This window comes from Otolemur garnettii, unplaced genomic scaffold (genome assembly GCF_000181295.1).
Source record: "Otolemur garnettii isolate 467f Iridium unplaced genomic scaffold, OtoGar3 scaffold00055, whole genome shotgun sequence".
NCBI classification, from domain to species: Eukaryota; Metazoa; Chordata; class Mammalia; order Primates; family Galagidae; genus Otolemur; species Otolemur garnettii.
In genome coordinates, this window is record NW_003852450.1 from 4,571,127 (window position 1) to 4,595,428 (window position 24,302).

At 51.1% G+C, this 24,302-nt stretch overlaps 1 protein-coding gene across 1 annotated transcript; it reads left to right on the plus strand.

The window, feature by feature from the left end:
- Window positions 1-14,955: 14,955 nt before the first annotated feature.
- On the plus strand, window positions 14,956-17,094 carry LRRN2 (leucine rich repeat neuronal 2). The gene has a single exon (XM_003792238.2). It carries the CDS (start codon window positions 14,956-14,958, stop codon window positions 17,092-17,094), a length of 2,139 nt encoding a protein of 712 aa, XP_003792286.1.
- The last annotated feature ends 7,208 nt before the right edge of the window (window positions 17,095-24,302 follow it).

Consider the following 24,302-nt stretch of genomic DNA (forward strand, 5'->3'; position numbering starts at 1 on the left):
GTCTGTCTCAAAAGAAAACAAAAACACACAGAGATGAAAGGAGGCAAATTGTCATTTTTAGATCCTCCAAGCAGAATATGGAGCTCTCCTGGGCACACCTAGCTCTCCTCATCCTGTCCCCTGCTTCCCCTTCCACCACCACTCCCCTTTCTCTCATGTTCTAGTCACGTGCATCACATACTCATGATCACCCTCCTTTTAATGTCCACCTCAGCAAGCAGGTGAATCTACTTGTTGTGTAGCATTATTGGGGGTCTCATCATCTCCTGTACATTTCCCAGTGGCAGAATCCGTATCTGTTTTAGACTCTATACACGTCATAGCAAGGAGGTGATACCCATGTACTGATGGTGGTTAAAGTGCTTATGATGACCAGGACCATGGCAGCGGGCAGAGGAATTGATGATGCTGGAGGAGGGTATTCAAAGGGAGAGGGTTCATGGCAGCGAGCAGAGGATGCATGTGGCAAAGATGGGGCTGGTGACATCAAGGGAGATGGCAGACTGCCAGTGGGCTGACCATGGTGATGGTGTAGTGGTGCATCTCAGGTGCTGGCATTGTGATAATGACATGGCTGTCCTGGTGATGTTGCCATCTCATTATCACAATGGTAATGAGACTGATACTGCTGTCCTTGCAAGCATGATGTGCAAACAGATGCTCATTCGCCGCAGTGACACCCATCTGGGAAGAGTGTTGGTTGTCATGGCAGGAAGGTTGGTCCTCCCCCCGTTTGGGATGACATTCAGAGAGGCCACCTGAGAACCTTCTATGCCTGAAGCACGGAAGAGGCTCAACGGAGCAGCAGGAGCAGCTCCATGCTCAGCTGCCCTTTCCACAACACTCCAAGACAGCGCTCTGGTGCTAAGTATGGGGAGATCATTAGGAACATTTATTTAAGATGAATAGTTCTGGGACCCAGCAGGTTGGGGATGCCAGCGTTCTCATTATCGATAGAGATTTTATTTGCTGCCAGCATGGTTTCCTGTTCTCTTCATGTTGGTATGCTCAAGGGAGGACAGAGGAAAGTGTTTTGATTCCCCCTCCCTTAACCCAGGCAGCAGGGGGCAGAGGCCGGCAGAGCCCCAGAAGAATATGCTAGAAGAATAATCCTGAAAAATACCTTTAAAATGTTGTCCAACTCTTTCATTTTACAGATGAACCCCACTAGGGTTAAGTGGTCAGCAGACAAGACCCCTGCTGAGAACAGTGCTAGACACACCTTTTGTATTACACACGTAATACTCGAGTGATGCAAAGTGAACTCACACCTGTTACCTAATCAGACCTTTAGAATGGTCTTGTGTCAGAAAACTTCCTGCCCATTGACCCTGTGGCTCCTGAGTCCCCTCCCAGATTCTTTCCCCTATGCAATGAGCCTGCGCCATATTTGTATAGCACTTACAGCTCATCAGGTGTATTTCACACTCATGTTTTTATTTGATCTGCACATCTCTGTACAAAAAAATAGATGGTATTAGGCTATCCCTGTTTTTCAGAGGAGAAAACTGAGGCTCATATTGGCTGAGTTTCACACAACTCCTAAGTGCTAGAGTGGGAACTAGCAACCCTGGATCCCTGTGTTACTTTCCTAGGGCTGCCATTAACAAAGTACCACAAATTGGCTGAAAACAAGTTTATTGTCTTACAGTTCTAGAGGCAAAGAAATCCAAAATCAATGGGAGGACAGCCCCTGAAACCTGCAGAGGGGGATTGCTCCTTGCCTCTTCCTAACTTCCAGGGGTTGGCTGTCAATCAGCGTGTTCCAGGACTCCCAGCTGCTCTCTTACTTCTCTGTGGCATGTGGCATTCTCCCTGTGAGTCTTGGTTTCCACATGTCAGTTTCCTTCTCTTATGAAGATACCACATTAGATTAGGGCCTTCCATAACGGCATCTTCTTTACTTGAGTATATCTGTAAAGAACCTATTTTCAAATAAGGTCTCAGGGGTTAGGACTTCAGTGTATGTATCTTTTGGGGGAAACACAATTCAAACCATAACAGTCCCTGATTCCCAAGCCAGTGGGCTTTTACAACATGCTGTTTATGTACCATGCTCCATCCCATCTATTTTTGCTTCCATGTTCTCTATTACAAAGGTCCAGGTGATCCCCTCTTGGCTACGAGCACTATTCATTTTCTGCTCTTCCCAAAGTATTACGAGCTACTAATGTAAAATCATGAAATATAGGTGAGCCTTTATCTTTTTTTATTTCCAGACAGTAAAAATCATTAAGGCTTGTTCTTAATTAGTTTAATTTCAAAGCTTCTAAATATTGATTTAACTTACACTCTTTTGTACTTGCCGCAGTCACTGAATTATGCCTGTTATTGATCACAGATGGAAGCATTTCCTTCCACTAGGCTCGGGGCCCTGGGAGCCCCTGGTTCCCCAGCAGGTGCACTGGGCTCAGAAGGCACAGATGGGTGTGGAAGAGAGGAAGCCTCTGCCAGATTGGAAAGAGTTTTCTCTTGAAGAAGGGCTGCTTAGCTTAGGCCAGAGGCCACTTTCTTTCTCTTAGGTTGGCCTGGACCCAATAGAGCTTGAATAAGAAGTCAACCAGAAATCTTCCCATTCCCGTCCAGGTTTGAGGAAGGAGGAGGAGAGCTAGGAATTGGGTTAGGAGGAGGAAGAAGGGTGGGGTGGGGTTTGGTGGAAGGCGGGTTGGAGCATAGGTTTTAAGTCCAGCCAAAACCAAGTTTGAGTCCTGGCTTTACCAGCTCAGTGTTCTTGGGCAAAGTACCAACCTCTCATATCTGAGAAGGGATGTGAGTATTTTTCCCGTCATGGTGTTACTATGGGCATTCAGTGCTGTCCCTCCAGGCAGGCACCTAGGCAATGCTCAGCCAGTGGCTGTTATTATCACTGCCCTCCCACTGAGGAACTAAGGACTGGACTTGGAAGCATACTGCAGCTTCTAGCATTGGCCCCATTACTTGTTTGCTGTGTGATCTTGGGGAAGTCAGTTAATATCCTTTCTACTAAAATGGGGATAATGGCCCCCCGACCTCATAGGGCTACTGTGAGAATCACATACGTCTTAGTCTATTCATGCTGTATCACAGAATACCACAGACTGAGAAATTTATAAAGAACAGGAATTTATTTTTCACAATTCTGGAGGCTGGGAAGTCCACGATCAAGGTGCCAGCATCTGGTGAGGGCTGTTCTCTGCTTCCAAGGTGTCTGGAACACTGTCACCTCCAGAGAGAAGGAATGCTGTGTCCAAACACAGCAGAAGGTAGAAGGACAAAAAAGAACCAAACTGCCCCTGTTCAGTCCTTTTATAATGGCATTCGCCCATTCCCTCGTTTCCCTCATGACCTAAACACTTCCCCAAAGGCCCCAACTCTAAACACTGTTGCACTGGGGAATAAGTTTCCAACACACAATTGTCAGGAATACTTGGAGACCTTAACACCATATGATCATGGATACAGAAGAATTTTAACTACAAGTTGCGTCTGGTCCCAATAGATTATTGATGGCTGTAGTCATTACCACCTTATGTGCCCCCTTGACTGTGTCTGCCTGCGTTTTGTATAAAGACCATCCTGGCTCTGACCTGCTGCTGCCCCAGTGTCCTCATCACATTACCCATGCTCTCAGGACCCAAGGGGGGCCACTCACTGCTTGGAGTTCACTTCACGTTTTAATCCTAGGACCTTGGCTCCTGGTGTCCCCTCCACCATCTGTGCATATATTGGCCTGCAGGTTCAGGCAGCATTCCCCCTGTGAATTTGTTTTAACAGCTTTGTTGAAGTATAATTTTCATGTCATCAAATTCATCCATTTTTAGTGTACAATTCAATAATTTTTAGTAAATTTCCTGAGTGTTTGCCCAACTTCTACCAGAGGCAGAATGGTGCTCTTTCCCCTGGATTGTGCCCTTTTGCCCTTGCTCTGTGACACCTGTGATAACAAAGCACTGGTTCTGCTTTGTTTTTTAACCTGTGAATCCCTCCCCTCCCCATAACTTTGTACCCTCAGCCTCTCACGTACATACTGGTGTCTGGCCTAAACTCAGCAGTCCTTCTTTAAGAGAAAGCTCTATTAATGCTCACTGGATAGAGTTTCTTTGTAGCAGGACAGAAGAGTCTAATTTGTTGGGGTATAAACAGCTTACCATATATAGCAGAACCTCCACATTGACTACCTCCTTATTTTGACCTAATTTTCTTTTTGGTTGTTGTTGTTGCAGTTTGGCCAGGGCCGGGTTTGAACCTTCCACCCTCAGTATATGGGGCCAGTGCCCTACCCACTGAACCACAGGCACCACCAAGTTGACCTAATTTTCATAGACTGGACATGCACCATAGGTACATACCCGTACGGGACGCCTCACTCCTTATGTTGAACACCTCCATATGTTGACCAGTTTGTTACAGTCCCTTGGGTGGTCAACTTACAAGGTTCTGTTGTATTTATTTTTTAAATTAAGCATTCCAGGTGCCACTGTTCTTGGTGTGTAGAATTTTAATCTCAGCTGGAAGGGATGTTAGAGATGGTCTGTGTGATTCTCAGACTTGAGTGTCCAGCAGAACCACCTGGAGGGCTTGTTGAGACACAGGTGACAGGACCTACCCCCAGGGTTTTTATGGAGGCTTTAGGTGGGCCTGGGATCCTGCATTTCTAGCAAGTTGCCAGGTGCTGCTGATCCTACCAGTCCAGGAACTAGTTAAGAGCCCCCGCTCCAGCGCACCCCCTCACTGTGCAGATGAGGAACCCAGAGGCCTAGAGAAGGAAGAGGACATAATCCAAAGTCTGTCCCCAGGCTGGGACGAGCGCCCAGCTGTGTCCACTACCCCAGCTTCCCACACCCTGACCATCTCTGCTTCCCCCTCTGGCTTTGGAGAAGCCGGATGAGGGGAGGGAGGTAAAGCAGGGCTTCTGTGAAATGCTCTCCACAGGCCCAGAGGGAGAGGGGGCGTGAGGGGGACTGCCCAGGGAGAGGCTGTGGGATTGGGAAGGGAATGGCCAGGGCAGGCCTGGAGGAGGTGGTGAGGACGGTCAGGCCATTCTCCTGCAGTTAAGCAGAAAAAACCCCACCACCAGGGCCTCAGCTGCAGCCATTTATCTCCCGGGCCTGCCTGAGACAGCTGACAGAGGGAGAAGGCAGCCAGCCCGGCGGAGACCAGGCCTCCTTCCGCAGCGTGATTTATCTCTGAGCTTCATCTGGCAAACCTGCTGATGAAATGAGTCTCCTTTTCTCTCCGCCTCATCAATTTTCATTCTGATTTCATTTTCCTTTTCTGTTAGAAGGGGCTTGGCCCTTCTCTGTGTTTGGCTACTGTGCTCCCCCTGCACTCTGGCCCCTTTCTCCTCAGCTGCCAGGGCCCCAATCTCTCTGCTCGGCCTCTCCTACCCAACCCTGCCCCGAGGGTCCCCGCCCTCTGCCCTCTGCAGCATGACACCGTGGGAGGGAAACCCTGTCACCTCACCTCACAGAGCAGTACTGGAGTCCCCATCAGTGCTTCCCTCACTGTTTGCTTGGGAGCAGCACAGTTTGGGAGGAGGTAAGCATCGCACTGCATACACGGAGGCCCAGGAAGGAGCAAGGAGCCGATTAACTCAATTGGCACCAGGCACTGTGGTCAGAAAAGATGCAGCATGTGCTGATACTTTCAAGATGGAAAGCAATTCCCCAGGGAAGCAGGTGAAGAAAGGGACTTCTGCACTAGGACCCTGTATGGGCAAGGACATGGGATAGGAAAGACCATTGCTTGCCTCTGAGGTCTTCCCTCCTCCCCCTGCCCTTGGCTGTAGCTCCCAGAGATCCACTACAGCTAACAGGGTGTCTTGGGGCCTTGGCTGCTGGAGGGACCCTTATGGAGTATGATTTGGGATCTGCTCAGCACCCACCTCTGGTTCCCTAGGAAGGGCAGGTGGCTGGACGTGGCTGCACATCTGACTGTGACCATGCCCAATATGGAAGGTCTGAGGGATGCCATCAAGCTGGGACAGTTAGACCACTTCTGGAAGGAGCTCTCTCGACCTTCTGGAGAACACATGGGGAAACAGAGGAACTGCTCACCCGAGTCAGGAGGAGCAGGCTGAGTTTATTGGGTGAGAGTTGTGTCTGATGTTGGTCGTCTCCAAATGAGCTGAGTCCTAGAGCTATCCTGAAAACCAGAGGACCCAGTTGCAGACCCCGGGAAAGGCTTATAGTGGACATAGGCAAGGGCAACTCCTATTGGGAAGAGTGTCAGCTTGTTCTGGAAATGGTTCTGGGAAGCAGGTGCCCACCTTAGAGACTGTGTCCCCTAACAAGGAGGCCTAGAACCCAGGGCCCAGCCAAGCCAGGGAAATGTGCTCCAACAAATTGAAGTGGATAAAAAGGGAGAGAAACTCTAAACACTGGGTATTTTGTGGACACCTTGTTCAGGCTCCCCCATGAGGCAGGCCTCTCTCCATCTCATGGATGAAGAATCTGAGGGTGCTGAAGATCACAGCAGCAGGCGCCAGGGCCAACTCCAAAGCCTTTATTTTAACCACTAGCCTAAGCTCTCAGGGAGGTGGATGGAGTCTCTGCAGGATTTTTGAGGGTGGGGCTGAGAGGGCTCCAGAAGGATGAAGATGGCAAATCCAGAGGCAGAAACTTGAGTCACAGGAAAGTGCCTTCACCTGGGAAGGGCTAAAGTGGCCTTGGAGTGGCCAGACAAGAGGAGGGGAGCCAGGGTGTGTGCCCAGAGAAGACAGGCTCTGGGATGATGTTTGCCTCCTTCCCGTTGGTCAAGAAGAAGGCCAGAGGCCTGAGGCCAGACACTGCCCACCTCCCAGGCAGTGGACCCACTTGAACATCTGGCTCTGGGACAGCCAGCCCCCACCTCTCTTGCCTTTCTTTCCTCTTCCTTTCCTCCTTTGGATACTCTCTGAGCTCCTACTGTGTGCCAGACTGTTGGAAGAACTGGCGACTTAGAGCACAGCTCCTGCCCTCCAAGGAGCACACACAGTCTGGCAGGAGAGCCAGCCAGCTTGTTTGTGATAGACGTGAGGGTACCATAGGAGCCCAGAAGAAGGTGCGGGGGTTACAGAGACTTCCCTGAAGCCTAAGCCTAGGCAGCAAGTGGCAGGGGAGTCTCAGCCTGGCACTGCTCTCCATGCCCCCAGCAGGCGGGCTCAACTCCCTGCAGGCTTTTTGGGGCAGTACACTCAGGGAGTACACACAGTCATTTCTAACTGGCACCCTCTGCTCCTAATTAAGAAATAACGAGGCAGGCTCCCTTCCAGGCAGCGGAGCTCTAATACCCTCTGCTTGGGCCAGCCAGGAGACCTGGGAATAGAGATTCCTGCCTGCGGACATGTTTTCTCCCTCCCAGGTCTAGCCAGGGATTTCTATGGAACCATGACCCCTCTCATCCCAGTAAGAGGAGAGCAAGAGTGGACACCCGGTGCCCAGGAGATGCCCTCCAGGTTTCCTGCTCTCCCCTTCCCCACCAGGTCACCCTTGGAGGTCAAGTAATCTTCTGGTTCCAGAATCATGGAAACACAGGGGCTGGTGAGACGCGTCTGAGTTCTGGCCCCAGCTCTTCCACATCCTAGTGAGGTGCTTCGCTGGGCTTAGCCTTCTCATCTTAGACGTTCCTTCCTCACAGCGCTATTGGGATGATAGGATGAGGGACATGATGTGGCTAGCAAATAGACGGCCTGGTGCTAGACAGTCCCCAAGAGTGCCACGCTTGCCTCTGAGACTTTGCTCTGTGTCATCATCCCGGTAGCGTCAGCTAGAATTGAAGGGACTCACCAAAAGAGATTCTCAGCAGAATAACAGTTTTCAAGCTTTTATAGCTACAGCCCAAGGCAAAAAAACGTCTTGCATCATGTCACTGTATGTGTGTGTAAAACGGAAAAAAAGCTTTCAAAACAATGCTTAGTCTGCTACATACAATGCACTTTGATATTTCTTTTTCTTTCTTTCTTTTTTTTTTTTTTTTTGAGACAGAGTCTCACTATGTCACCCTCGGTAAAGTGCTGTGGCATCACAGCTCACAGCAAGCTCCAACTCTTGGGCTTAAGCAATTCTTTTGCTTCAGCCTCCCAAGTAGCTGGGACTACAGGCACCCACCACAACGCCTGCCTATTTTTTGGTTGTAGTTGTCATTGTCGGTTGGCAGGCCTGGGCTGGATTCGAACCCGCCAGCTTTGGTGTATGTGGCTGGTGCCCTAGCCACTGAGCTACAGGCGCTGAGCCTCACTTTGATACTTCTTATTCTATTTTGTTTATTTAAATGTGGATTGTGACCCATATTAAATTGCTTTCATGACCCACTAATGGACTGTGATTCACAGTTCAGGGTAGAGCACCCCTTACCCTTTAAGGAGCGTGGCCTGTGCCAGGTTCTGGACATACAGAAATCAGTGACAAACCATCCTCCATCAAGGAACTCACAGCTTGGGAAGACAAGCTTGTAGCAAACAATGGAGAAGGTGCTGTTGTGGTTTGTTCAGAGAGTCTCAGGAACAGCTGTGGGCATAAACACCCTTTTCTGATGGAAAGCGTCACAGAGAAGGTGGCACCTGGGATGAAGAGCAGTTTGACAGTTGAGGTTGGGGAAGGGGGTTACAGGCAAAGCGAGAGGCCCAAGTGTAGGCAGAAATAGCAAGTCTTGTGAATCGGGAGGGTGGCAGGTTAGGGAGTGAGTGAGAAGTTCACCCTGGGGTGAGCAGGAGAGCCCAAAAGAGGCTGCTGTAAGGGTCAAGAGCAGAGTTGAAAAGAGCAGGTGGAGAAGATTTTGATATATGTGTGAGGTGGGAGAGGGCAGATCAAGAAGGTGAAGATTTCCAGTCTTGGACACTGGTGGACAGGGTGCTCACTGACAGAGGGGACCAGAGAAGCACAGCCAGGTTTCGTAGGAGGAGATGCTGACTTTGGGACAAGCTGAACATGAGGAGCCCCTGTGAATGCCAGGTCCAGGGGACCGACAGGAGCATAGGTCTGGGTCTCTCTTTGCCGGCCACCCCCAATTTGTCTTCCTGCCTGGTGTCTCAAACTCTGATGAGGAGACCTAGGTGCACAGGCCCAGCCCGAGGCAGCATAGCCCTCCCGGCTGCTACACTGATGCCCAGGGCTGGGACCCTGACGCATGGAGCAGCTTTTAGATATGGGAACTCTAGAACAAGATGGAAGAAGAAACCAGCTTTCTTCCAGGAGATCACTGATTAAGTGTGAGGCCCTGAGAAGCCCACTTTGAAGTAGGAGGGCGAATTAAGTGGATTTAAAGTTCTCTCATGCCTCATCCCTGGTCCCAAGTAGTGATGGAAAAAGAAGGGGAATTCTGGGCTTTGGAAATGAAATTGATGGTGATGGAAGTCAGGATGGTAGTTAACTCTGGGTGGGGTCTGGATATGACTGGGAAGGAGTATGCAAGAAATTTCTGGAGTGCTGGGAGTATTTATAGCTTGATCTGGTTGGTGGTTATAGAAGTTCATTGAGTTTGGGATTAGTACCCTTTATGTACTCTCTTGTACATAAATTATACCTCAACAAGATCGTTAAAAGTTTATTACAAAAGGTGAGAGATGAGAGATATCTGGTAATATGGAATAAGAGGCAGCTGTTGTAGGGGAAAGTGACAGAACTTCCATGCTGCACTGCTCCCAGCAATGCTGAGGAGTGTCTTGTCCCCATTTCCTCAGATGTTCGGAACATTAAGTGCCTTGCCCAAGGTCACACAGTGAGTGGCAGAGCCAGGTGCAAACTCTGATGACAAAGCCCAGGCTCCTCCTGCTCCACCCTTGCTTCCTTAAGTTATTTATGGCATTCAGACTGGGGAGGCTAGATAAACGCCGAGGTCTTCCCCGGCACTGGGGTTCTGGTTGTGTGTGATTAAATGAGGAGCAGGGTTGAGCTGTGCTCACCTCCCGGGAGGAGCCAGAGGCCAGGTGTACAGATGGAGGGCTGGCCTTCCCTGCTGCACGCTGGCCCTCTGCATCCCTCCCACCCAGTGCTTATCTGCTGGTGAGGAGGCCGAAGTTTATCAACGCTACACTCAATTATGCTGCCCATCTGTCTCCGCAGCTCAGGGGGACCTGGCACCGAAGCAGCCAAGGCCAGGCAATCGATCACTGCCTGCCATCTCCCCGCAGACCCTCAGCTCCTGGGAGCTGAGTAGGGTGCCACCAGGGAGAGAAGGGGAAGAAGGAGAGGGAGAGACTCTGTACCCACCTAGTCCAGGAGGGAGCACTGGGGCTGTGCTGAGGGTGGGACTGGAGATAGACAGGAGGGTGAAAACAGCTCCAGGTCCTGATGACAGCATCTCCAAACCTCTTCCTTAAGAGCAGTGGTTCTCAACCTTCCTAATGCCACAGCCCTTTAATACAGTTCCTGTGGGTCATGACCCCCAGGTTGAGAACTGCTGCTTTTAAAGCTTTATGAAAGGTCTTAGTTTCATAGGAGGTATAGGAGATCAATGCCACACTTTTCAGCTAAATCCAGAGAAGCAGCCTGGAGAGCTGGGTCAGATGAGGTTTGCAAAGCCAGCCATTGGAGTGGGCAGCTAACCCTGCATCTTAGACTATGGCTCCAGGACTTTCTATCTCCTGTCCTCAAAGCCCACAGCTGGCTGGCCAGGAGGCACTGCCTGAAAAAAAGCAGGCCCCAGCCCCCAATCAGAAGACAGGCTGAGGTCTGTGTGCAGCAGCTGGCTCTGCTTGTCCCTGTGGTTCCAGACCCAGCCACAATCACAGGGGAACAGTGTCCCCTGCACTGTCCCCCAAAGGGGTCTCTCTAGGCAGGAGTCAAGAAACAGGTGCTGAGGGGCCCAGCAGATGCAGGCAGGAGAGAGGAGCTGAGAACGCAAGTTCATCTCTGAAGGGATTCACAACCGAGGCCACTGCTCAGAGCCAGCCCTGTCTTCTGGCTCCTGTAAAGCAGGAATTGATCCATACTGGCTGGGTTGGGTTTGAACCCCGGACCATCATGGAGAAGCTATGCCACTCTGACAGGTCACTTAACCTTTCTGACCCTCAGTTTCCTCCCTGGAAAAATGAGACTAAACAATCCCTTCTTGCCTCCACACAGTGTTGACGAGGAATGGGGGTGGGGTGGGGTGTAAATGTAATGTACATGTGCTCTACACATTTTACTATTTATATCCACTTGCAAGTACCCTCTACACTCTCAATCCTACACTTGGGGCTCTGGGGACATAAAAAGCATGGAAGGCAAAGTCCCTGCTGCAAGGAGCTTGAAATCCAGCTGGGGGAAATGTACACGTGATAGTCTGAACTCCTGATCACCTCTGGAGCTTATAGATGAAAGACAATTAGCTTTCTCTGCAGCTCCCTGGTAGAAATTGCTAGTCAGCCTGCATGAGTGGGCCATGTGCAAGTCAGCCTTAAATGGTGATGGCAGGTGAGTGGGCAGCTCTGAGCTCCATCCTGGAAGGGGCCGTGTGCTCAGCAGTGAGGGGGAAGATTTGTCTGGGTTCTTGCCAATCCTGGAGGTCAGAGGCACGATACAAACATGAGTCATTGAGCCACTGCGTCTCTCTGCATCCTGAGGCCCAGCCCTGGGCTCCTGGCCTCATCTACCCACCCCTGCTGGAGGAGGCAACAAGGCAGGAAGGAAAGGGCAAGTCCCTTCAGGTTTTCAATTAAATTTTAAATGGTTCCTTGATCCTCTCAGCACAGTCGAGCACTGACAAGGCACTTAGAACAAAGGTGTTGGCAGAGGAGAGGGAAACATGGGGCTCAGGTAGGGACTAAAGATTGGGGAAATTCTGGGTCTAGCTAGAATCCTCTCCACCTCTAGCCCTTCCTTTCTCTCCTTCCACTTCTGAACTGTTTTGGGTTCTCCTAATTGGAAGCTTTTTATTTTTCTGGTTATAGTGGCTCATGCCTATAATCCTAGCACCCTGGGAGGCCAAGGCAGGGGTGGGGAGGGTTAGCCTTTTGGTCCTGCCTGCCCAACCAGAGTGGCACTTGCTAGATGTGTGATCATATTATCTATGTCTGCTCACAGCTCCCCACCCTACCTTGGGTGGGGGGAGCAGTGGGCCCTCAGAGTAAGCTAAAGGTAGGTTTGTTGAGCCCTACTTCTACTGTCCCATGGGAAGTCCTACAGCCAGAGAGCCTCCTCCCACTGAGAGATGACCAGCTGGAAGAGGAGCTAACACTTATCCAGCTCTTTCTGCATTCAACTCATTTAATTCTAATGATAATTTCATTTCATACAGAAGGAAATGGGTGCTAGGAGAATTCAAGTAACTTTGCCCAGGGTGCTCTGGTGGTGAGAGATAGCAGGGAGATTTGTGTCCTGATCTGTTTGCTGATGGGTCTGCTGTCTCACACCAGCTCTAGGCAGGAGTCAGGGATCTCTGGCATGTAAGTGTGGCAAGACCATTGGCTTTAGATCCAGTTCCATGACAAGGACCTCTCAGTCACCCAGCTTATTTCCTGCTTCCTCTCTACCCAATAGAACACAAAATTCACTCCTTACTTCCTGACCTCTGATCGCGGACTTAGGTGGCTGGGTTCCCTGAGGTTCACCTTGCACACTTGTGCAGGCATGCATGCATGTGTGCACGTGTGTTTGTTTACCCCGAGTTTTATGCATCAGTGCACACACCCCTACGCAAAACCTCTGTGTCTTTTAAGTCAGGATTGTTTTTCCCACCTTCAGAAATAGCTGCAGGAGAAAGTGGGAAGTGGTCAGATGTAAACAGGCACACTGCTCTTTTGCTCAAGGAAGGATACCCTACCTCCAGCTGCTCCCCTCCCCAGCCCCAGCATCCCAGAAGTGGGATGAGGTGGGCAGAGCCATGTAGGAAACATGTTCTGAGCTTTCAGCAGCTGCTTGGTTAAGAGTTATCACCCTTGGGAACAAGAACAGACACTAGCCTGCTGCTACTGCTGCAGCCATTGTACCCCAGACTCTCCAAGAACCCAAAGCAAGCTCGGGACAGCCTCGGGGGCAGAGATGTGAGTAGATAGCACAACTTCTAGACTTGGGTTGATTCTTGTATCTTGTAACAATACGATTTCAGCCAAGTTCTTTAACCTCTTCTGGACTTTGATTTCTTCTTCTGTAAATTGGGGTTAATTAATACTTATCTCATAGACATGTTAGAAGGTTAAATGAAGACATTCAGAGTCTTTGAAGAATCCTGGACAATGGTAGATGCTCAGTAAGTGTTTGCACACTTCCCTGACACCTGCAGCTGAAAATCTACCTGAAGTCAGGTCCCCACTCAGAAGGTCAGACGAGGTCTAAGACAGGAACGCAGAGTCTGGCCACTTTTTGTTTCCATCTTTGCTTCTAGGCTGAGGCTGGACTCGCCTCCCGGTCAGTGCAGCCTGACCCTGGGATGTGAAAGAGAACCTAGGTGGTTACCCATACCCAAGACAGAGGAAATAGCAGTGGCTTGGATTTGAGATTGTAAGGGCTCTGATCTGCTGAGAAAAGGGGCCCTGGAGCAAAGAGATTGATTTATACAATAAACACTCACTGGGTACCCATTCCGTGCTCAGGTACAATAATGAGCAAGACAGGCCTCTAGCTGAAGAAACCTTTCCACGTGATGTGGTTAGGACCATGACAAAAGGAAGCATGGGTACTATAAGGGCATAAAGCCAGCCCCTTGGCCAGCCAGGGGTAGAGAGGTTTTGAAGAAGTCTTCTGTAGGTGACTAGAGTCTTTTTTTTTTTTGAGACAGAGCCTCAAGCTAACGCCCTGGGTAGAGTGCCATGGCATCACATTCACAGCAACCTCTAACTCCTGGGCTCAAGCGAGTCTCCTGCCTCAGCCTCCCAAGTAGCTGGGACCACAGGCACCTGCTACAACGCCTGGCCATTTTTTGGTTGCAGCTATCATTGTTGTTTGGCGGGTCCGGGCTGGGGATTCGAACCCACCACCTTAGGTGTATGTGGCTGGCGCCTTAGCTGCTTGAGCCACAGGCACCGAGCCTAAACTTGAGTCTTGAAGAACAAGTAGGATGTGGCTGGGAGACAATGGGGAGGAGACATAAGAAAGGGTGACATGCTAGGGTAACTTCAACCTGAGATGTTTGTATACAGTGGGTAAGTGGGGTGGCAGCAAGAAAAGCCAGGTGAAGGGGGCAGGCCAGGTCAAGGTCTTATCTGCAGGGCTAAGGAGCTCAGAGCCAGGCTTTTTAGCCCCACTACTTCCTCCTGGGCAGCTCTACCAGACTGTGGGGAAGGGGAGAGTCCCTGCCCCCAGGGTGAGGAAATTGACAAAAAGCAAAGCAGTACCCCAACCCAGGACAACCTGCCTGGATACAGATGTGGGGTCAGGGCCCACTGTCTGCCAACATTGAGAGTCCTGGGGAGCCCATCCCAGATTTTAGAACTGCACTTCTTTCCAACACCCTCTACCCGTTGCCTGCCTACACTGCCAGAGGAATTTCTGGAAACTGTCCTTTTATCTTTCATTTACCCAAGTGAGCCAAGGAGGGAGAGAAGAGATATGTAAGGTTAGAGAAACCACTGCATTTATCTCTGGGCTCAGGACTCTGAAGTCCCAAACACACACACACACATGCACGTGTACAGGCACACACACCCCTCCTTCTTCCCTGAAGACTCACAGTCACTTAGCAGGTCATAGAAGCCTTAAGGACTGTAGGATAGAACCAGGAGCCCTGGTTCTGGCCCCGGCCATGCCCTCTGCAGCTTCTTTGGCTCACTGAGGAAGGGAGGAGGGAAGAAGGGGTACGTACTGCTTCTTGGCCACCTCCTTACTCTGCCTCCTCTTCTTCCAGGGCTGCCCCTGACGGACATGGCAGTGAGTGAGCAGGCCCAGCCCCAGAGGACAAAGATGAGGAGCCACACTCCAGAGAGCAAGAAGGGATGCTACCCCATCCCTGCGTAGAATGACTGCTCTGGGAGGGTGGTTCCCCCGGCCCTGGCAGGGCTGCTGACCCTCAGCCTGCAAATCACGAAGAGCAGGACTCTGGATTCTTCTTGTGGATGGTCCCCTGCCCTGCTGCTCTACCATGAGGCTCCTGGTGGTCCCCCTTTTGCTAGCTTGGGTGGCTGGTGCCACTGCTGCTGTGCCTGTGGTACCCTGGCGTGTACCCTGCCCCGCTCAATGTGCCTGCCAGATCCGGCCCTGGTATACACCCCGCTCGTCCTACCGCGAGGCCACCACCGTGGACTGCAATGACCTGTTCCTGACTGCGGTGCCCCCAGCACTCCCTGCAGGCACGCAGACCCTGCTACTGCAGAGCAATAGCATCGTCCGTGTGGACCAGAGTGAGCTCAACTACCTGACCAACCTCACAGAGCTGGACCTGTCCCAGAATAGCTTTTCAGACGCCCAAGACTGTGATTTCCACGCCCTGCCCCAGCTGCTGAGCCTGCATCTGGAGGAGAACCAGCTGACCCGGCTGGAGGACCACAGCTTCGCCGGGCTGGCCAGCCTACAGGAGCTCTATCTCAACCACAACCAGCTCTACCGCATTGCCCCCAGGGCCTTCGCAGGCCTGGGTAACCTGCTGCGGCTGCACCTCAACTCCAACCTGCTGAGGGCCATTGACAGCCGCTGGTTCGAGATGCTGCCCAGCCTAGAGATCCTCATGATTGGTGGCAACAAGGTGGACGCCATCCTGGACATGAACTTCCGACCCCTGGCCAACCTGCGCAGCCTGGTGCTAGCAGGCATGCACCTGCGGGAGATCTCTGACTATGCCCTGGAGGGGCTGCAGAGCCTAGAGAGCCTCTCTTTCTATGACAACCAGCTGGCCCGGGTTCCCAAGCGGGCATTGGAGCAGGTGCCCGGGCTTAAGTTCCTAGACCTGAATAAGAACCCACTGCAACGGGTAGGACCGGGGGACTTCGCCAACATGCTACACCTCAAGGAGCTGGGACTGAACAACATGGAGGAGCTGGTCTCCATTGACAAGTTTGCCCTGGTTAATCTCCCTGAGCTGACCAAGCTGGACATCACTAACAATCCGCGGCTGTCCTTCATCCACCCCCGCGCCTTCCACCACCTGCCCCAGATGGAGACCCTTATGCTCAACAATAATGCTCTCAGTGCCTTGCACCAGCAGACCGTGGAGTCCCTGCCCAACCTGCAGGAGGTGGGTCTCCACGGCAACCCCATCCGCTGCGATTGTGTCATCCGCTGGGCCAATGCCACAGGCACCCGTGTCCGCTTCATTGAGCCACAATCCACCCTGTGTGCAGAGCCACCAGACCTACAGCGCCGCCCAGTCCGTGAGGTGCCCTTCCGGGAGATGACAGACCACTGCCTGCCCCTCATCTCCCCCCGCAGCTTCCCTCCCAGCCTCCAGGTGGCCAGTGGAGAGAGCATGACACTGCATTGCCGGGCGCTGGCCGAGCCAGAACCCGAGATCTACTGGGTCACTCCAGCCGGGCTTCGACTAACACCTGCCCATGTGGGCAGGAGGTACAGGGTGTACCCTGAGGGGACCCTGGAGCTGCGGAGGGTGACAGCAGAAGAAGCAGGACTGTATACCTGTGTGGCCCAGAACCTGGTAGGGGCTGACACTAAGACAGTCAGTGTGGTTGTTGGCCGTGCCCTCCTCCAGCCGGGCAGGGATGAGGGACGGGGGCTGGAGCTCCGGGTGCAGGAGACCCATCCCTATCATATCCTACTGTCCTGGTTGCCACCACCCAACACAGTTTCCACCAACCTCACCTGGTCGAGCGCTTCCTCCCTCCAGGGCCATGGGGCCACTGCTCTGGCCCGTCTGCCCCGAGGCACCCATAGCTACAACATCACCCGCCTCCTTCAGGCCACGGAGTACTGGGCCTGCCTGCAAGTGGCCTTTGCTGATGCCCATACCCAGTTGGCTTGTGTATGGGCCAGAACTAAAGAGGCCACTGCTTGCCACAGAGCCTTAGGGGACCAGCCTGGGCTCATCGCCGTCCTGGCTCTTGCTGTCCTCCTGCTGGCAGCTGGTCTAGCGGCCCACCTTGGTACAGGCCAGCCTAGGCAAGGGGTGGGCAGACGGCCACTCCTTCCAGCCTGGGCTTTCTGGGGATGGAGTGCCCCTTCTGTCCGGGTGGTATCTGCACCCCTTGTCCTGCCCTGGAATCCAGGGAGGAAGCTATCCAGATGCTTAGAAGGAGAGGCACTGTCACCACCATTGTCTCAAAATTCCTGAAGCTCAGCCAGTTCTCAGCAGTAGAGAAATAACTAGGACTACTTTTTACCAAAAGGGAAGCAATCTGGGCCAGATGCCTTGCCAGGAAAGTGACATGGGTGACGCGCTTGTGGCCTGGCAGCTGGACCAAGATAGCTGAGGCTTTGTGGCCCCCAGGGGTGCTCCTGTGGCCTCCAAAACATTGCCCTTACCTTCTGGGGGTGCTTCTGCTACCACTCTGAGGATCAACAAGGAACAGGAAGGACTCTGGTGAGAGCCTCCCACCCCTCATCATCTACCTGCCCACAGGCTCCTGGGCCTCCCTTGGCTGTCCCCTGCCTGTGTCCCAGGCCCTGGCCTACAAGATGCAGCCCTGCTTCTTCTTTTTCTTTGTATAGTCTCAGTGGCCTGCTCCTTCTCCTACTGGGCAAGGGCTGAAGGAGGCCTTTCCTTTCTATCTTGAGGATCACCCTCAAAGTGGGAGTGACTCCCAACCAGATCTGAAGGACATTTGGGGAGGGGATGCCCAGAACACCTCATCTTGGCAGCCCGGCTCGGCACTCTGAAGCTGACTTTCTATAGGCAATTTTGTACCTTTGTGGAGAAATGTGTCACCTCCCCCAACCCAATTCATTCTTTTCTCCTGTTTTGTAAAAAATAAAAATAAATAATAACAACAATAATACAGGGGAAAGGAAATGAAAGGAAAATAATGCTTTGAATACCGAGTATAACCAAAGAGGTCTCTGTGCTCTGGTATCCCTCCAAGCCTGGAGGGTGGTGGGCATGTGGCTGGGATACTGTCAGAGGGAGAAGAGGGACATGGTGAGAGAGGGACACTGTTTCCTTTCTGGCTTGAATTCCAGCCCTTGAGCCTGCTCCGAGTCTCTAGTCCCCATAGCTGTGAGTAAGAGAGCTGGGGAGAGAGGGAGGAAAAGCAGGAGAGGCTGAGGCTGACCAGAGCAAGGGAGGGAGGGAGGCAGAGCGCAGGAGACAAAGAGAGGGGTGGGTGAGAACAATGGAGACAGACCCAGAGATGGAGGGAGAAAGGAAATTTCCATGCCAAGCCTTGTCGCCCCTTCTCCTTCTCTGATAAGCAATTAACATGCCAGAGCATAGGAAGCAATTCCCAGCCTATTTCTAATTAAACAAACCCAAGAGGCAGAGTCATGCAGAGAATCGCAAATCATCAAGACAGCGAGAACTTTGGCTGGCTAGGACAGGAGGGGCCAGGGGTGTGACAGAGGATTTGGAGGGGCTGACAGAGGATTTGGGGAGGAGAGAGCTATGGGATCAGGAAATGGCTGCATGGCTGCAATGGCTATTTCTATTTCGTTTTAGTATAATTTTCAGTGAGCAAAGTTTGCTCTTGCAGTTTTTTTTCCGTTTTTTTTCCGGTTTTTTTTTGAGACAGAATATTACTATGTCACCTTCGGTAGAATACTTGTGGCATCACAGCTCACAGCAACCTCAAACTCTTGGGCTTAAGCTATTCTCTTGCCTCAGCCTCCCAAGAAGCTGGGACTATAGGCGCCTGCCACAATGCCCAGCTATTTTTTTGTTGAAGTCGTCATTGTTATTTAGCTGGCCCAGGCCAGGCTCGAACCCGCCAGCCTCCGTGCATGTGGCTGGTGCCGTAACCACTGTGCTATGCGCACTGAGCCTTTTTTTCCTTTTTAAAGCAATGCCTTCTTCATACCTAACTTGAAGAGGAACATCTGTTAGGAAGCCATCAGGGCTGAGGGCAGAGGAGCTGCTGTGGACCAACTGAGGGTGGCATCAGAGCCAGAGGCCACCAGGCAATAGTGCCATGTTTCTGAGATAGGGGAAAGGGCTGGGTTTCCCGAGACTGACAGAAAGCAGTACATGAGCCTGAGGGTGCCCTGTTACAGAACACATTTGGCAGACTCCTTGGAAGGAGATCTTAGCAGCCATTGACATGGCAAATGTATACACAGGTGGAAGCCCTACCGGTGACAGCTCCTCAGGTCCCCCAGACCTAGAAAGTGAACACTGGCCCACAGACAGAGGGCGCTGCCCTCTGGAAGGGAGACGAGAGCAGGGCTCTCTGAGGACCCTCAGCAGACAACCATCATCAAAGCCTCCTTCCCCTTGAGGAGATTCTGCATGGAATCTCCTGGAGGGCTTATTAAACACAGCTGGCTGGGCCCACCCTAGAGTTTCTGATCTACTAGAGTTGGGCGGGGCATCTCTACCAAGTTTTCAGGGGATGCTGATGTTCACAGCCTCGGGAAACCATTTGGGAAGCCCTGGGCTAGGCCTGCGCTAGCTGGGATCTCTCCTTCCGCTCCAGGCCTCAGCTTTCAGACCACAGTGTAGGATGTGGCCCCAGAAGAAGGTTAGGATAGGACCCCGGACAGTCCCTCTGCTGCTCACCACTCTTCTGGGGGGTTGCTCGGCCCCCACATCAATGACCGACTGCTCTGAGGTCAGCAGCGTCCCACACAAGGGCTTCTTCTGGGGTGTGTTCTTCCGAGGGAGGGGAGGGGAGAGACCCTTTCTACATCTACATACTGACTTCTATTCCCCTGTGGCACCCAGCTAGACATTCCCAGACACCTCACAGGGCTCGTCCCTGATGAGCTTTGGGGTCATCAGAGACACACTCTAGGCAGCCCTGCCAGTGGCCTGCTGTGTGGTGGGGAGAACCCTGTGCTGCTCCTGGAAATCTGGAATTAGAAATCAACACCTCACCCGTCCTCTCGGAAGATCTGCGGTTGCTCCTTCCCTGGCTGGTACACATGACATGGGGAAGCAAAGTGCTGTTCCCTTACATAAGTACCCAGAGTCCTGAAGAGCCTGCAGAGAGAGCCCTGTCACGCTCTCCCATCACCACCCCCACTGCCACCGCAGAACTTCCCAAAGAGCCTGTGCTCGGCCAACAGCAACCAAAAAAGTGACCACCAACAGGTATAGAGGACCCAGGGCTTCAGATCCCTCAAGCTCAAAAGACTTTATAAATGTGCCTGCAGTTGGAAAGTGGAAAGAGGGAGGGTTCCCAACCCCATGGGACCATTTGCTGTGAGCCCCGGGGGAAAGGGAGAAACCACGCAGCCCTGAGGATGACACAGCTCTGGCTCTCGGGCTCTGTGCCTGGTTCTCGAGGTGCTGCTGCCTCTTAGCTGCTGTGGGGCTCTCAGCTGCTTGAGTTCTTTTGGGGGGCAAAGGTCATAAGGAATTAATCTGTCTCTTGACTGAATTCCCAGGTCTTGAACCATTTGGTTATACCAGAGAAGGCAGGTGGTGTTGGTGAAGGAAGGTGGCTCGTGACATCTTTGCTCCTGCAAAGACAGATGAGCTGAGGGACACAGCCTGTTGGGGAGAGGGAGGAAAAGGCACTTTGTGGGTTGCTGTGTCCAGGAACAGCTTGAAGTTGAGTGACCTAGGCCAAGCGGCCTCTCCCTTGGTACAGAGCTGGACTCATGGCTCAGGTGTGTTCCAAGGCAGGAGAAAGACAGTGGGGTCATCCCCTGGCCTCGTCCTGGCTCCACATGTCAACCAGCACAGACTAACATGGCATCTGAATTCGTAGCTTTCACACCAGACTGAGCATGTGGCAAACTAAACATAATTCGGTTCAAAACAGCTATTAAGCCTGGTCTCTTCTGTACATTTCAGATTGCTTTTTTTCCTTTTTAAATCTGAAAAGAAAATACCTATTTCTAAATTTAAACTGTTACATAGGGCCTATCATTTCTACCTATGGAGATGATTTCAAAACTTAATCCATTTGTTAAACATATTAGTTTTCCTTCCCTAGGACATGCCAGTGTCAAATTCCACCCTGCCTTCTGTCTTCATCCACAGCTCGGGTAGGTTGTAGAGCAGACCCAGGCCAGGAGTCAGCCACTGTAGCCTTCCCACCAGCCTGACACTGGTCCACTGAACAACAGGTCTGGTATGGCCACTCTCCTGGCGACAAACCACCCAAATTGACTATCTGGCTGCCCGCATGCCTGCATCTCATCTGTAGGGTTGTCAGGACAGACTTTGTGGGAGACTATGCCGAAATGAGGATCTAGTGGGGTTGCATTCCTGGGAACATCAGTCTCATCCCATATCGCAGAAGTAGATAAAATTGGCTGGTCTATTGGAGGGGACCAATTGACGCTTTCCTGGTCTTTGTACTGAAAGTCCCATGTTTAGGAACTCTCTCGGTCCTGGGGAAACTTGGATGGTTGGTCACCCTCATCTAGTGAACTCTAAGGCCACCCAAGCCATCTTCCTCCCTCTCAATCCACATATACTTAATGAACATGACTGTGTGGTAGGCATTGTTCTAGAAACTAAGGATACAGATATAAAGCCCTGAGTCTATGGACCTTGCATTTTAGGAAGGGGGAAAATTGGTGAACATGAGAAATAAGTAAAAATAGTATAGTATGTTCAGTGATAATGAGTACTATGGAGGAAAAAAGTCCAGGGACTAGAGTAAGAAGTAGGAGCTTAAGTAGAATGTCATGAAAAGCCTCTTTGAGAAGGTGACATTTGAGTAAAACTTGGGAGAGTGAGCCTTGCAGTTACCTGGGGAAGAGTGATCAAGCAGAAAGAATGGGAAGAGTGAAGGCCAAGAGCAAGGAGGCTAGTGTGGCTGGAGCAGGAGAAGGAGGAGGAGCAACCTGGGACCCGAGGCCAGAGAGGCAGCCAGCAATCAATGGGCACTGTGGGTCAGTGTAAGAACTTTGGATTTTCCTTCCAGTAAGAAGGGGAACCACCAGAGAGTTCTAAGCAGACATGGCATGATTTGACTAAAGGGGATCCCTTGTTACTATACTAAGAACAGAGCACAGGGGTTGGGGTACACAAGGCAGAAGGGAAGAGGCCAGTTAGGAGGCTACTGCAATCATAACCTCAGTTAAATGATCTCCCTAGACCTGTGCTAGGGATGGACACTCAAAGTGCCTCTGTTCTTTCTTTTCTTTTCTTTTCTTTTCTTTTCTTTTCTTTTCTTTTCTTTTTTTTTTTGATACAGACTCACTATGTTGCCCTGGGTAGAGTGCTGTAGCGTCACAGCTCACAGCAACCACCAACTCTTGGACTTAAGCGATTCTTGTGCTTCAGCCTTCCAAGTAGCTGGGACTACAGGTGCCCACCACAAGGCCCGGCTATTTTTTGTTGTTGTTGTTGTAGTTGTCATTATTGTTTGGCAGGCCTGGGCTGGATTCAAACCCACCAGCTCCAGTGTATGTGGCTGGCGCCCTAGCCACTGAGCTACAGGTGCTGAGCCTGCCTCTGTTTTTTAAAAACCTATTCTATCTCTTACTTTTTAAAATTAGAGCCACATTAATTCTTGTAGACTTCTGAGCCCTCTCCATTTCCCTATGATTCTTCAAAGTAGTTCTTCAAAGTGATTTGTGAAGATCAAGGCTCCACCGTCACATTCGTAGCCCCATCAGTGTCCTGCAGTGCAACTGACACTCGTTTAAGGTGGCAAGGAATGATCTTTATTGGTGTTCAATTCCATTTTCATCGTGCTTGTTGTTAAAGCACATCATTCCAGGGGAGACAGCTGTGACATGAGCAACCACTATCCTGCTCTTCCATCAGCCATTAATAATGCTTTGACTGTCCAGAAGTGATGTTGACGTTCCTTCTTGATGATTTTACCAGAAGAAACCTTGTCTGCTCCTTAGAGGTTTCACAAGTGTCAGAGCAACCTGTCCTTTAACCTACCCAGTGTGATTCTTACTCATTTGTGCTGTTCTTTGGCAGTTGCCTTTAAGAACATCTCCTCCTATTTTTCACAGACCAGCAACAATAGCCATCATGGATGGAGCATTTGCTACATACCCTAGCCACAGTAGAAGGGATTTCATGGGCACCATTTCATTTCCTGCACAGCCACCTTTCCAAGTGGATACCATTATCCACCATTTTACACATTGAGCTATTAGAGCTCAGAGAGGTTAAGTGATTTACCCAAGGTCACACAGCTAATAGGTGACAGAATCAGAATTCAAATGCCGTCTGAGTCCAAGGGCTCCATCTCAACCCCTCTACTGTATTCAAATTTATAAACTTTCAAAGTATGTCAGAAGCTTTTTAAGACCTCTGTGCATCAGAGAGCTCCCTGTGCAGCCACTTTTATTTTTAGAGACTGCCCTCTTTTTTTTTTTCTTTTAAATTTAGGACAATTTGTGACTTTATTGTCAGGACTTCAGTTTTAAAACCTCTTGAACTATATTCTCTTGAGAACTGCAGCTGATGATCCTTTTCTCTGAAGTTCTGAAACAAGCTTTTACAAGTCTGACTACCCATCCTCACCTTTTCATCCCCTGGATCCCATCACTTCTAAGCCTCCTCTGGAGGCTCTGATCACTCCCCTTACCAGTCAGTTCTTTGTTGGTCCGAATCGAGTCCAGAACAGCTTTTGCCCATGGGCTTCCTTTGCTTCTGCACTCAGATGTCAGCCGGGCAAGGCAGGAGCTCATCAGAGTCTTAATGATGAGCTGAGCTATGCACCAAGCAGGCAGGAGTCCCCATCACTGCTTCATCTGACCTCCATGCCGATTTTATAGCATCCATTAGACCACATGGCCCTGTGGTCCCTTCTCACCAAGTGGCCTATGCCATTCTCATAGCACAACACCCTTCTGAGCCATCTCCTTTTACCCAGACCCCAAGGCTGGTCCTGCCTCTTGTTGGCCTTCCATGGCCCTGTTAGTCACGAACCAGTCTCCCACCTTCCACCTCCACTACAGACTCCTAGTTTTTATGCTCACCTAGGTCCCTTTATCCACAGCTCCAAACCAAAGAACCCAGAATGCCTTTTGCGTGTTTGTAGAAATTCTCAGTCACCAGTGTCCCATCCCCCACCTTCAGCACCATCGCACACAAAAAGAGACGTGGTGTGTCTTGCTGCTACATGTCTCTGAGCTCTGAAAGAGCCTCTGTTGGGAAATGGCAGCTTCCTTTGCAATTAGAGAACACTGGAGGTTGAGGGAGCATGTCAGAGCCGTTCCTCATCTCCTGGTTGCCACCCTCTGGCTGTTAGCCTGTGAGGAGGGAAGAAGGACCCAGGCTCAACCTAAATAAGAATGACGTGTGGTCCACTGTGGCTGATCACTAAGCTCCTTGATATGTGCCTTCTGCTGTGCTCTTGGCAGTAGCTCAAAGAGTTTGCTGAGCACGTATTCTCCCCATTTTATAGATGAGGAACCTGACGCTTGAGGCCTGGAAAATTTAACTTACCTTACATCATGCAACCA

Coding starts and splice junctions, on each gene's coding strand:
- LRRN2 (XM_003792238.2), top strand. CDS start 14,956: ATGAGGCTCCTGGTGGTCCCCCTTTTGCTAGCTTGGGTGGCTGGTGCC.